This window comes from Carlito syrichta, unplaced genomic scaffold (genome assembly GCF_000164805.1).
Source record: "Carlito syrichta isolate Samal-C Ts95f unplaced genomic scaffold, Tarsius_syrichta-2.0.1 Scaffold304553, whole genome shotgun sequence".
NCBI lineage: Eukaryota > Metazoa > Chordata > Mammalia > Primates > Tarsiidae > Carlito > Carlito syrichta.
This window is the reverse complement of record NW_007248649.1, coordinates 1,299,889-1,313,367: the sequence shown is the minus strand read 5'-3', so window position 1 is coordinate 1,313,367 and position 13,479 is coordinate 1,299,889. Positions and strand designations below refer to the sequence as shown.

Below are 13,479 nucleotides of genomic sequence, written 5' to 3'. Positions count from 1 at the left end.
GGTAGGGTTTCCGTCCTTGGTCCACTTCAATTCAGTCCTATTCTGTTTGTTCTTAACAATCTCTGAGAAGTTGATTGTCATGCAAGAAGGAAGAAGGGTGCGATGGACTCTCTCTCACCCCACACGCCCAGAGCATCTTCATCCTTCAAATGGACACCTGAAAAGTTCATTTATTTCTGGGGAAGTGGGGCAGAGCAATCTTCAGGCATGGGTGTAGCACTGTTCTTTACCTCAGATGGTCCTTGGTAGGAGACGGGCATTCAAGGACTGAGGGAGGAGGATGCACATGGCTGAAGAGGAGTTGGTCTGACGGTTTTCTGATGGTGTGGCTGACCCTGCTGTCTGGGCTGTGCTGTCCAACACGGCAGCCATCAGCTATGGGGAGTTATTACAATTTTATTCAAATGAACTGAAATTAAAATTTCTGTTTGTGCTAGCCTCGTTTCAGATGCATAGTAGCCAATGTGGCTGATGGCTACTGAGTTGGACAGCGCAGATTTAGAACATTGGACAGCGCAGATTCAGGACATTTCCATCATCGCAGGAAAGTTCTGCCAGACAGCACTACCCTAGGCTCCAGGAAGCCCCAGAGCCTCACCTGGGGGATGTGTGTGGTCCAGGACCCCCAGATCTGAATGACATCTGGGACACTGTTGCCATATGGGGTGGGGAGAGGGAGTGTGATTTCAAAAGATAGAGGCCGGGACTCCAAAGGTCCTGGGAGGCGTGCTAACTGAATCAGAGCTTAAAGAGCAACTTCTCTTTTGCAATCCTTGCTGGTCTGACAGGCTTCTGCAGAATTACATCACTTCCTAAAAAAGAGGCAAACACCTCTCCTTCAAGTTAGCACCGACCCAAACAAGCAGGAAACAGGAAATGTTCACGTTTCAGGGAGGCTGCAGTCCGGTGCAGCATCCTGAGTGCGCCCAGGCGAGCTGATATGCCGGGTCCCCGCACCACCCTGGACTTCACTCTGGTGCCCTCGCTCGCTCCCGACAGCAGGGGTAAGCCACCTCCAGCTCCCCACAGCCAGGAAGGAGGATAAAGAAGGCTGCAGGGTGCCTGAGGCTGCAGAACTCGGCTGGGGAGGGCAACACCCCGAAAAATCTAATCCTTTCTGTGAAAGAAATGGGAGGGCCAGGGGTAGTGGAGGGTGGGTTTTTCTTTCACAACAGCTGTCTAATCTGCTCCAGCTCTCTCATTTGATTTAGCCCTCTTGTCAGCTCTGTCTTTTAAGATGTGTGCGTCCCTGTAATTTACCGACTTTCATGGGCATATTAAGAAAGCCATCAACACTTGGGCAGTTCTTATAAAAGAAAGTTTCCATCGGCTGAAACAGAGAGATAATGAATTTGCTTTTAATAGTGTGGGCTGAGAATTCTGCCAGTTCCAAAAGCATCTGAGAAAACCGGAATATGGAAATTTACTACTAGAAAGCATACTAAAAAAAAAAAAGTTAAAAAAATGTAAACAGGAAATTATCTGACAAGTTACCAGGCATTCACGTTAACATGTCAAGTACAGTCTTTCATCTGCTTTTCTTTGAACTTGTTACTTTTAGGGATTTTGTGTGTGTGCATAGATTGTTAATAATGAAGGTTTATTTGAAAAAAGAATATGATTGTAGACAATCAAAGGTATTGGAAAAACCAAAACATTAAATCTCATTATTATTATCTCAATTGTTATCTCAATTGCAGCTAACAGCACCAATTGATTTATACCTTTGACAGTTGCTACAACACATGCAATCACCCTCAATTGCCTGTTTTGTTGACTTGTGCTTGGGTAAATAAACTCGCTGCTTGTGGTTTCCAATGAATAATGCTTGCTTCTAGTGCTGGGCAGTATTTCAAGCAGAAGGAAAGTTCTCAAGCCATAGTTCTTTAAATAGGATGGAGGACATCAGGCATGACCTAACAGATGTGGCAGCTTCCTGGAGATCAGTAGCCAGCAGCCCCCACCCCATCAATTTCTCTTCCCCTGCTCTCCCCTGGTCTCCCCATGTGTCTGAGGTAGAAAACAGAAAGTGACAGGCAAGCCATTCCATTTGAAAAGATGTTTGGTTGAAATGGAGCTCAGTGTTCAATGTGAGTCTGGAATTGATGTGTTATTGTCTGCACCAACTTCGGAGCTGGAAGGGAACTTGGAGATCATGTGGATCAAGCCATACTTGGGTCCAAGTGAGGAAGCTGAGGGCCAGGAAGGTGAGATGTCTAGGACTCTAGTTAACTCTTCTGACTTCTATTCCAGTGTCCTTTTTCCAGGGGTGGAGAGGTGTGGAACCAATAACTCTGCCAAGACCTGGCACCTTCCTCAGTAGATAGCTCTCAACACACAGGGAAGCAAAACTAGACATCTGTCCCACCTCCACCTCTTCTACTAGCTCTCAACATTACCACTGGGGCTTTAAACGCTCCCTTGAGAGTCATGTTTCACCTGGCCTGAGCATTTTCTTGAGCTTCCCCCACATGATTGACTCCTGGTGTCTGTGATTCAGGAGACAAAAGGAGACTCTGAAGAGACTTGGTGAAAGTTTTTTCTGACGCTGGATCTGATCGTGGACATCTACCCCTTAGAGACCTTCTGTTGCTCCCCATTCCAGCTCTCTGGATTCTCACTTCAACCTCCTTTCGGGTGCCATCTCCTTCAGGGTGCCCTCCCACTCTGTAGCCCTTGGCTGTGATGAATGCCAAGTTCTCATTCCTAGTTACCGAATTCCTTAAAAGGCCCACACTAGATGAGCTCTCCTCCTTGGTGTTCCCTTTCAGTCCCCCTTCCCTGGGGCTCTGCTTACACCTGCCGCAGGGTTCCCCTAGACCTAAACTTTTGTTAATGCTGCTGAGCGCTTTAAACCATAGTTGTGTGTCTGATGGTATCTCCCACTTAGAGTGGGCAACTCCAAGGAAAATCCTCTTCAGTTCATCTTTGACTTCCCAAAGCCCTGTAAGGGCTCAGCATAAATTAGGAGGACAGTAATTGCTGATAAATACTAACATCACCCTAGAATGGAGATGAGACAGACCACTAAAAACCGACGAGTTCCTGAAAACAGGAGGTGCTAGAGTGTCAGAAGTTGAAGATAAAAAGTCATGCTTCAGTAGAGTACGGGGATTGTCTAAATAATCAGACACATTTATTGGGTCTTGCCTCGATTCCCAGTGTCTGAAAATACAAAAATGTCCATTTGCCAAAAACTGCTTGAAAAATCATATTGGCCAGGTGTGGTGGTGGTTCACACCTATAATTCCAGTACTTTGGGAGGCCGAGGTGGGAGGATTACTTGAGCCTAGGAGTTCGAGACCAGCCTGGGCAATAAAGTGAGACCCCATCTCTATTAAATAAATAAATAAATAAATACAATATTAATTTGAGATTAGTCAAGGGAAATGCTATTTTAAATTAAATATTTAATTTTTAAATTAATTAATGTCTATCTTTTTAGTTAATAATGGATATGTGTTTGTTTATAGGTGTTTGTAGGTGTCATACTTGTATTTCCTTGAATTCTTCAAAAAATATCTGAGATGATTGTTAGAAGAGGTCAAGCTACTAAACAACCTGACGGTATCACCTGCAAACATATTCTGAGATATATCCCAAATTAAGCCTTTATTCACGACAAACAGGCAGCATCAAATAATAACTACAGTTGCAGGAGACTAGCACCATTCCATCGAAGTTGGCGTCTCTTCTTCTTATTTTTGTTTTGTTTTTTTTTTTGAGTTGGAGTCTCACTCTGTCGCCCAGACTGGAGTGCAGTGGCCGCTCCCGGCCACCACAGCCTCGACCTGCTGGGCTCCGGCGATCCTTCCGCCTCAGCCTTCCAAGTAGCCGGAATTACAGGCATGCGCTACCACACCCGGCTGATTTTTTTGATTTATTGTCAAGATGAGGTCTTGCTGCCCAGGCGGGTCTCGAACCCGCGGGCTCAGATAATCCACTCACCTCAACCTCCCAAAGGTGCGGGATTACGGGCTGAGCCACCGAGCCCGGCTCTTCTCATTATATAGATAGGTAGCCTGACACAGAATTGAATACTATCCCATGTGGAACAGTTCACTTGGAAGTCACCAGGAGAGAAATAAGAAGGTGGCTGTTCTGGGCTTTGATTGTTAATAAATGGAAGAGCATAGTTAAAGGCCATCTTGGGCCTGGGTATCTTGGCAGATATCGGATCCTGAGAAAGTTCAAGCTCAAAGTGACACTGCCTGAAGTGAAGGGGGGCATTCCCATCTCTGCTGTCTTCCCTCTGCCCTGTCAGTGTTGACTTGACACTACCAGAACACCACGAGCAGCCTCCCAGACAGCAAGAGCTCAGGGTCTATTGGCTGCTGCAGGCAGAATGGTTTGTGGAAGGGAGCGCTGAAGGGCAGGAGACAGAAACAAGGACTCTGCCACTGTTTTGTGGTCAGAGTCAAACACAGGATTTAACAGAGAGAACTGGAAGGCTTTCTGGGTTTTTCAGAAGAATAGGAAGAACTGTGTAATTATTACATGATTCTTGAGAAGGAGACAAAGAATGGAAGAGAACATTAGTTGCAAAATTCAAGCAGCACTTGAATCACATCTCATATCTCGTTTCAATGAATATGACAGCCATCCGCTGCTTTCTGCGCAGCCCCAATTTTAAGTATTCATAATAATGATATAAGAATAAATAACGGGTTTTAAAAAATAATGATGGCTAACATGAGCAGTGCTCATTATATGTCAGGCACTGCTCTAAATACAACATATGTCAACTCACTTCATTCTCAAAACAACCTTAAAAGGTGGGTGCTATTATCCCTGTTTTACAGTTGAGAAAACTGAGGCAGAGAGAGGTTAAGTGACTTGCCCAAGGCCACACAGCTAAGTAGTGTATGTAAATTTCTGGGCCAGGTGTAGTGACTCATGCCTGTATCCTTAACACTTTGGGAGGCCGAGGAGGGAGGACTACTTGAGCCCGGGAGTTCGAGACCAACCTAGGCAGCATAGTAAGACCTCATCTCTACCAAAAAAAAAAAAAAAGCCAGATGTGGTAGTCCCAGCTACCTGGGAGGCTAAGGTAGAAGGATTTTACCTGAGTCTGGGAGATCGAGGCTGTGGTGAGCCATGATGGTGCCATTGCACTCCAGCCTGGGCAACAGAGTGAGAGTGAGATCCCAACTCAAAAACAAAAAATAAGTAAGATTCTGCCTAGGACTCTGTGCTGTCACTGTGCATGGTATTAGCTCTGGGTTTTCAGGTTCTGCCAGGCTATGTGTCTAGTTTTGGGTTTAAAAAATAATGGCTCTGGTGCCTTTTCAGCTGTCAGTCATTTCATAATTCTTGGCTGAACTTGAAGGTTACTGCATGTTAATAACAAATCTGCATGTGTTCGCACTGGGTCAGAGATTGACTGACAAGAAAAAGAATAATGAGAGTTGGGTTAAACTTCAGGGAAGGGAGGAGCGAAAGAGGGCAGAGTGAGCACATGAGCATCTGGGGATTAGTATAGTTAAGACCAGAAGCAGGAAAAGTGGAATGATGAAGCCACCAGGTAGGAGGCTTCAGGGTATGGGAATGAGAGGGAGAAGGAATAGCCTTATGTAGGGCAGAGTCATTCCAGAAGAGCCCAGCAAAGAACTGAATCCAAGACCCAACACCCCCAGGGACCAAAATAAAAAATAAAAAACAGGCAGAGATGAGGTTTAGTACTTGTGTATCTAGAATTCAGAATCCCAGGAAACCAGAGGAGGGAAGATCTTAGCTGGGGTGGGCTCAATTCTGTAAAGAAACAACACAACCTGCAATCTACCTACCTGTGTGGCGTTTGTACCACCCTCAAATGTTGGCAAAGATGTGTTGAACCGGGAACTCTGCACCACTGGTGGGAGGGTAGATTTGTGCAACCACCTTAGCTAGCCTGTTGATGAATCCATCCATTGGGTTTTTAATTTCAGTTATCATAGTTCACATTTCTAGAAAATATATTCTTTTTTGATAGACATAATGCCTTGGAGTGTTTTTTTTTCCCCCTTGCATTGTTTATTCCTTTTAGGTCTTCCTTTTCAACATATTATCTATTTGATTACTTTCATCTAAAATTTGTGTAGTTCTAATCTTGCTTCCTGTTGTAGCTGTTGACTCACATTTGTGATGGAAGTCTTTGGGGCACTGAGGGTAGAACCTGACACCCGGAGGATGGCTTGCCCTATTTCATATAACCCTGATTCCATCCAAAGCTACTGTAAACTGCTGAATCTCTAATTCTTTTCTGATACAACCCTCATCCTGTCGCTGCAAACTAGGACTTGGAAGAGAAGGAGACAGGGTGGGGTTGGCTCAAGGGAGTCCATGATTGGACCTCAGGCTTAAACCTCAGCCTTGGGATGAGAAGGGATAGGCAGAGGTCAGCCTCCAAGAGTTGCAGGTGGAGGTACCAAATCCTCAGTCAAGGTGTGAGCCGACCACCCAGAACCAGCAGTGGAGACCAGACAGTGAGCAAAAGTAGGTAGCCAAGGAGACAGAACTGGTGGCTGGTAAGAAAGAAGACAGGGGTAGACCAATTCAAGCTGAAAATCAAAGGGAGGGCAGGGCTTCCACAGGTGTCAGGCTGATGATTGAATCAACCCGGGGTAGCTCACCTGACTTTGAACTTTGTCCAGGTCACTGCAGCAACTTTTTTTTTCTTTTACCATTGCCTGGTGTTTTAGCATTAACTTTACACAATGGATAGACATATGTTCCTAAAAACATCATGGTGCCTCTAACCTCCCGGGCCCAAACTTTTTTCCTGGGAAATCTCCATTGGTAGAAGTGGTCCTGGATTTCCATTTTCTCTGGAATCTTTTTATTTTTATATATCCTGGGTCCCAGGAATTTCCTTGCTTTTTTGAGATTTCTGTATACATTTAGAACTTGCTTTTAAGATTTTATCCAATATTCGTAGGTGTTGCATATTGAGATAAGTTTTAGGTTTCCAAGTATATCAGATTACCAGAAAGGACATTTTCCTATACAACCATTCCAAATAATTTAGAAATATTTAGTCAATTGAAGATATTCATACTTACAATCCCAACAATTGACTCCTACATCACTCACAAATATGCAGCAAACAGATATGGCCGAGAATGCTGATTAGAGCATTGTATGTAGAAATGAAAAAAAAAAAGAATAAAATGTCTATTAACATAGAAGAAGAAATAAAAGAAACTAGGTATGGTCATAGAACAAGATATTACAGAGCAGGCAAAAATTAATGAATCAGAGCCAAATGTATCAAGGTGAATCAGTCTCAGAAGTCTTGATGACAATAACAAAAAACAGTTAAAGATTATAGTGCACAGAATAATCATATTTATTTAGGAATTTCAAAAATCCAAAGCTATGTGAGACTGCTTGGGAACATAAACATATTTGAAAGGTGTGGGAATGATATACACTAACTTTAGAAGAATATTGCTTTTGGGGAGTGAAGAAGAGAGATGAGATCAGGATAGAAGGGTATAATGAGAGCATCAATTACACCCCAATACTGTTTCTTTCAGGAAAACATAATAGTCTAGGACTCAGCAAACTAAGATTTACGGGCCAAACCCAGCCAGCTTCCTATTTTTGCCAGTCCTTGAGCTAAGAATGTTTTCATATTTGTAAATGGTTATGTTTATATAAGTGTTTTTATAATAGCTTCTATGTTACTCCTTGAACCACAGAATTGAAAATGTTTACTCTCTGTCCCTTTAAAAGTTTGCCAATTCCTGCTTTAATCAATATGGAAAAATTTAAGATAATTAGGAGCTAGGTCCCTTGCTATTTATCACACGGTTCTCTATTCTTTTCAATAGGTATGCATTCATCATGAAAAATGGTGACAGAGCCTGTGAGTTCTAGCTCCTCCTATTTTTTTTCCTATGTCTCCCAATCTCTTTGAAGATAATCAGCACATCTTCAGGTTCTCACTCTTCATTCCTCTCTCCTCACTGCAATCTGGCTACTGGGTCGGACACAGAAGTCAAATTGCTCCATCTCTGTCACCAGCGCCTCCTAAGAGTTAAGCTCAAAGGACCCATTTCTGTCCTTGTTTTATGTTTTTGTCTGTACTGTCTACCATAATCAATTGGTGGTTGAAGCTCTGCTCTTCCTCGGGTCTTACAGTGCCATTTTCTTCTGGGTCTCTTACTATGGCTGGTCGGCTATTTCCAGTGTTTGGTTATGACTCTCTTCCACCTGCTCATTTCATATTAATGCTCATCTTTTCTTTTCTTGCTCCTTATACCATTCCTGTCTCATCCCACCCACATCTCACTCCTAGGCTGATGATTCCCAAAAGACCACCTCTAACCAGATCGACCTGCCTACCTCTAGACCTGAATTTTCAGCATCAGGCCTTCTTGGACAAGTCCCAGGGGTTTAAACTCAGCATGTCCAAAACAAAACTCATTCTTTACTCCCCGCTAGTGTTCAGACCCTGGTTAGCTCTCACATAGGCTATTTCCTTACTTTCTTGACTAGTCTCCCTGCTCTAGGCTCATCTGAAACCCATTATCTTTTCTTCTTTCTTTTTTTTTTTTTGAATTGAAGTCTCACTCTGTTTCCCAGGCTGGAATTTAGTAATTCACTCATGGCCACCACAGCTTCAACCTGCTGGATTCAGGTGATCCTTCCACTTTAGCCTTCCAAGTAACTGGAACTACAGGCATGTGCCACCATGCCCGAATAACTTTTTTTTTTAATGTAGAGATGAGGACTTGCCAGGTTACTCAGGCTGGTCTTGAACTCCTGGTCTCAGGCAATCTTTTCTCCTCTACTTCCCAAAGTGCTGGGATTACAGTCTTTAGTCACCACGCCCGGCTTCCAATGCATTTTCACATCATTTCCAGAGTAATGGTTCTGGAATAAAAATGTAATCGTCTTCTTCCTGTTCTTATCCCTTCAGTGGTTCTTCACTTCCTTGGGATACATGCCAACCCCCACCCCCACCCCGGCATCATTACGAGGCCCCTGTAAGCTAGCCCTGAGTGCCTTTCCCACTTAACCTTTGCCACCAGTTGGGCGCTGTGACTCATTCCTATAATCCCAGCACTTTGGGAGGCGGAGGCAGGAGGATTGCCTGACCCCACGGATTCAAGACTAACTTGGACAACTTGGCGAGACTTTGTCTCTACAATAAATCAAAAAACCCCAAAAAACCCTTGTCACCTCCCATCATGCATCCTATGATGCAACTATTTGAATGTACCAAGCTCTGTCAGGCCACTGAAACTTTCTGAATGCTGTGCCCTCAACCGTTCTGCCTTTCTCTGCCGTCTTCGCCTGAGGAACTCCTGAGATTCAATTCAATGGTCCACTTCCCTGTGTCAATATCCCGAATCTCCAGCCCCAGATGCAACAAATGTTTTCCTCATTCACATTGTCATAGGACTCTGTACACACACATATTGTGACTTTCGTTTAAATTTGTTCTAATTATTGATTTGCATGCCATTGTCCCTACCAGACAGTCACTTCCCTTTATATCTCTGGGCTTAGGATGGTGCCTGGCACATCAGTGACTAACTGAATGAATAACATTACATTTATCTTGTATCCTAAGATTTACTCGTATACTCGACAAGGTTACAATCATTTAAATAATGAAATCAAATTATAGTAGTACGTGAATAAATATGATTTTTAGTTAACCCTGTTTTATAATTTTATTGCAAAAATGCTAGCTAGCTACCCAGAATCTTTTATTGGATGAATAGTTGAGTTCTGTCCCCTCAAGTCAAAGTGAATATTGCTCCCCCAACCTATAGAAGATGCTATATAGATACAGAGAAAAATGTTCTTATCCATGTTCCTCTCAAGATATGAATGGAAGTTCAGACTCAGAAAAAATTTGTATTAAGTGATATGACAATGTGCAGAAAGGACACATAGTTACAAGTATTTGGGGGAGGCTTTTAAAAAGAAAACAGCGGGGCACAGTGGCTCACGCCTGTAATCCCAGCACTTTGGGAGGCCGAGGCGAGAAGATTGTCTGAGCCCAGGGGATTGAAACCAGTCTGAGCAATGTGGTGAGACCTCATTTTTACAAAAAATATAAAAAATTGGCTGGACATGGTGGTGAGCGCCTGTAGACCCAAATACTCAGGAGGCTGAGGCGAAAGTATTACCTGAACCCAGCAGGTCGAGGCTGTGGTGGCCGTGAGCGTGCCACTGCACTTTAGTTGGGGCGACAGAGTGAGACCCCAACTCAAAAGAAAGGAAAAGAAAAGAAAGAAAATACAAGCTCCATGAGCACTGAACTTCAAGTCAGTAAGAGCTGATTTGAAAACTTTAAAAAGAAATAAATTTTGTATAACATGACACTAGTGGGAAAATCTGCCTGGATTAGTGAGGCTGACACAGAAACACTTCTGAGTGATTACAGAAGGTGGCTTGAGGGGCGTTATCCAACAGAACAATGTTCTGATTGTTGTTGCTCTGGTTTCTCTTCCTTCAAACAAAACCAATCAATCAACTGAGCTGGTTTTTAAAATGGTTTCAATGTTTTATGTGATTTAAAATCATATATTTATTATTTCCTGCTTCCCATCCCACCCATTGTCATTTTCATAAACAGAATTCCAGTGGTTTCCACAGTTTTCTGAGATGTTTTTATTTCCTAACAACACTAATTTAAAAATTAATTTATTCTTTTCTAAAAATTATGCTTGTCTACTTATTTATGATTAAGCTTGTCAGATTTAGCAAGTAAAATTCAGGACATTTCAGATAAGCAACATTTTTTTTTTAGTATAAGTATGTCCTATGTAATTTAACGTAAGTATTTAGTACAAATATTGCATGGGATATACTTATTCTAAAAAATTATTCATGGGTATCTGTTACTCAAAAATTTAAGTAGGCATCCTATATTTTATCTAGTAACTTTACTTACTATTATGATATTCTTTTCTCAGACAAAGACCATCTCTACCTTGGTTTATCACTAAGATCATAGACATATTGGCTATTGATCATAGACTTATTGGTTATGTAGCTAGTTATGTTAGAATAATATTTAGGCTGAGTCCTAGATCAACCTTTCAAATAATAACTCAACCATCACTGAAAAAAAAAAATACTGATAATTAAGTAGAACAAAACCAGGAATGCAAGAGTGAATCAAGTTTTGAGACCTCCTGGGCTCAGGTAATCCTTCCGCCTCAGCCTTGCAAGTAACTGGAACTATGGGCATGTGCCACCACGCCTGGATTTTTTTTTTTTTTTAATTTAATGTAGAGATGAGGACTTCCCAAGTTGCCAATAGGTTTGAAGCTGGTCTCAAAGCTATTAATGTAGCTCATCACATTCAAAACTAAATGAGAAAAAATAATCATAAGATTGTATTAATAAATGCTGAAAAAGTGTTGACAAAGACAATGAGACTAACACAACATCAGTAGATGGAGTCAAGCCGGGCTCGGTGGCTCAGCCTGTAATCCCATGCCTTGGGAGGCTGAGGTGAGTGGATTGCCTGAGCCCGCGGGTTCGAGACCCGCCCGGGCAACTTGGCGAGACCTTGTCTCTACGATAAATCAAAAACTAGCCAGGCGTGGTAGCGCGCTTGTAGTTCCAGTTACTTGGAAGGCTGACATGGAAGGATCGCCAGAGCCCAGCAGGTCGAGGCTGCGATGGCCATGAGTATGCCACTGCATTCCAGTCTGGATGACAGAGTGAGCCTCCAACTCAAAAAAAAATAGGTGGAGTCACAATGCTGAACTTCAGAGGGCTTGAGGCCTGTGAGATTCTCTAGGATGAATGGGGAGGACTGATTCTTCTGAAAGGTAAGATGGGATTGGAAGCCAGCCAGCCTTAGGGACATGCCAAGGGTTTTGCCTACCCGGGAAAGTTCGACCCACCATTTTGCTCCCCTCACACACCACTTCAAAGACCTCCGCAACTTGGTTCCTTCTTGAAGCTCTTGTAAGAAAACATCACGCACTCTTTCTCCTCCTATTGATTTGCCTGCCATTGTCCCTACTTAATAGTTGCTTTCCCATCATGCAGGAGCCTGGTCTCAACCACCCTCATATCCCAAGACTTAGAATAGTGTCTGGCACACCAATAGGCACACAGCCAAAGTGTAGTGACTGAATGAATGAATAATATGACATTGCTCTTATACCCCAAGATGTTTTGGAGGCATGACAAGATTATAATCATTTAAATAATGAAATCAAATTGTAGTACTATTTGAATAAACATAATTTTTAGTCAACACAATTTTATAATTTTTATTCTAAAACGTTAGCTAGCGATTCCAAATCTTTTAATGTACGAGTTCACTTCCATCTCAGACCAGTATAGGCCGGCAGTGGGAACGCTTGGTCACACGCTGATAGACATCCTCTCCCCACTGGGGACACGAGCCACTGAGGTAGCAATCAACAGCTTTCCCTGCTTTCCTGTTCTCTAATTTATCACGAACCATTTATCATGTGTTTGTCTCTGTCTCACAGTTGCTCGCTCTAGCAACACTGAGTTTGCGCTGAGTTGGGTAAGAGTGTGATGCCCATGTGCTCCATGAAAAAGATCGTCTTTTATGGAATGGGGTAGCTATGCCTCCCCACCCTGCCTCGGGGGGGCTCAAATAGCAGACCAGGTAGAGGGCAAACTTCTTGAGGAAGGGGTTTGGCTGGAAACATTTGCTTTCAAGTACTCTTTTATTTTATTAATTAATTAATTTACTTATTTATTTTGAGACAAGGCCTCACTCTGTGGCCCAGGCTGGAGTGCAGTGGTATATCCATGGCTTACTGCAGCCTCAAACTCCTGAGTTCTAAGAGATTCTCTAGCCTCTGCCTTCTGAGTAGTTAGGACTAGAGGTACGTGTCACCATGCCCAGCTAAATTTTTTGTTTTTATTTTTGTAGAGACAAGGATCTCACTGTGTTGACCAGGCTGGTCTCCAACTCCTAGCCTCAAGCAATCCTCCCACTTTGGCCTCCTAAAGTGCTGGGATTATAGGTGTCCCTGGGAAAATCTCATTAATATGAGCACGCTTTTGCTTAAAAAGACATCAAAATAAAAAGTTTGAAATGAAAAAACCATAAGAGTCACTGTGTGTCCAACCCTCAAGTTACTCTTTTAAATTGTAATTTTGAAATTGGCTATTCAAAAGAGATAGAAATATAATAAAAATAGAAAAGCATTCAGTTTGGTAATGATAATGATCATTTCATTTAATACTTTTTTTTTTCATTTCAAAGTGCTTTCATGTTTATTATCCCACTGATGGTACAAATAAATCTTCTGAGGTTCTACAATGTATTTGTATTCTGTCCCATAAAGTTCCACATTTCTTTAGGCTGCCAGATACTATAAGCTAGCATAGGATTCCAGTGTATAAAAACATAGTCCCGGGGCAACCCTTTCAGGTCCCCTCCCACTGTGGGAGCTTCTCTGTTCTCTCAATAAATCCTGCTTTCAAACACACACACAAACACACACACACACACACACACACACACACACACACACA

At 42.6% G+C, this 13,479-nt stretch overlaps 1 protein-coding gene across 1 annotated transcript in view; it reads left to right on the top strand.

Annotated features, from left to right (window-relative positions):
* The first annotated feature begins 802 nt into the window (after positions 1-802).
* TMEM154 (transmembrane protein 154) overlaps positions 803-13,479 on the top strand; it is a 62,482-nt gene continuing 49,805 nt past the window's right edge. The window contains exon 1 of the mRNA XM_021713443.1: positions 803-1,004. Coding sequence (XP_021569118.1) covers positions 941-1,004 — 64 coding nt within the window. The 5' untranslated portion in view covers positions 803-940. The remainder of the gene's footprint in view (positions 1,005-13,479) is intronic.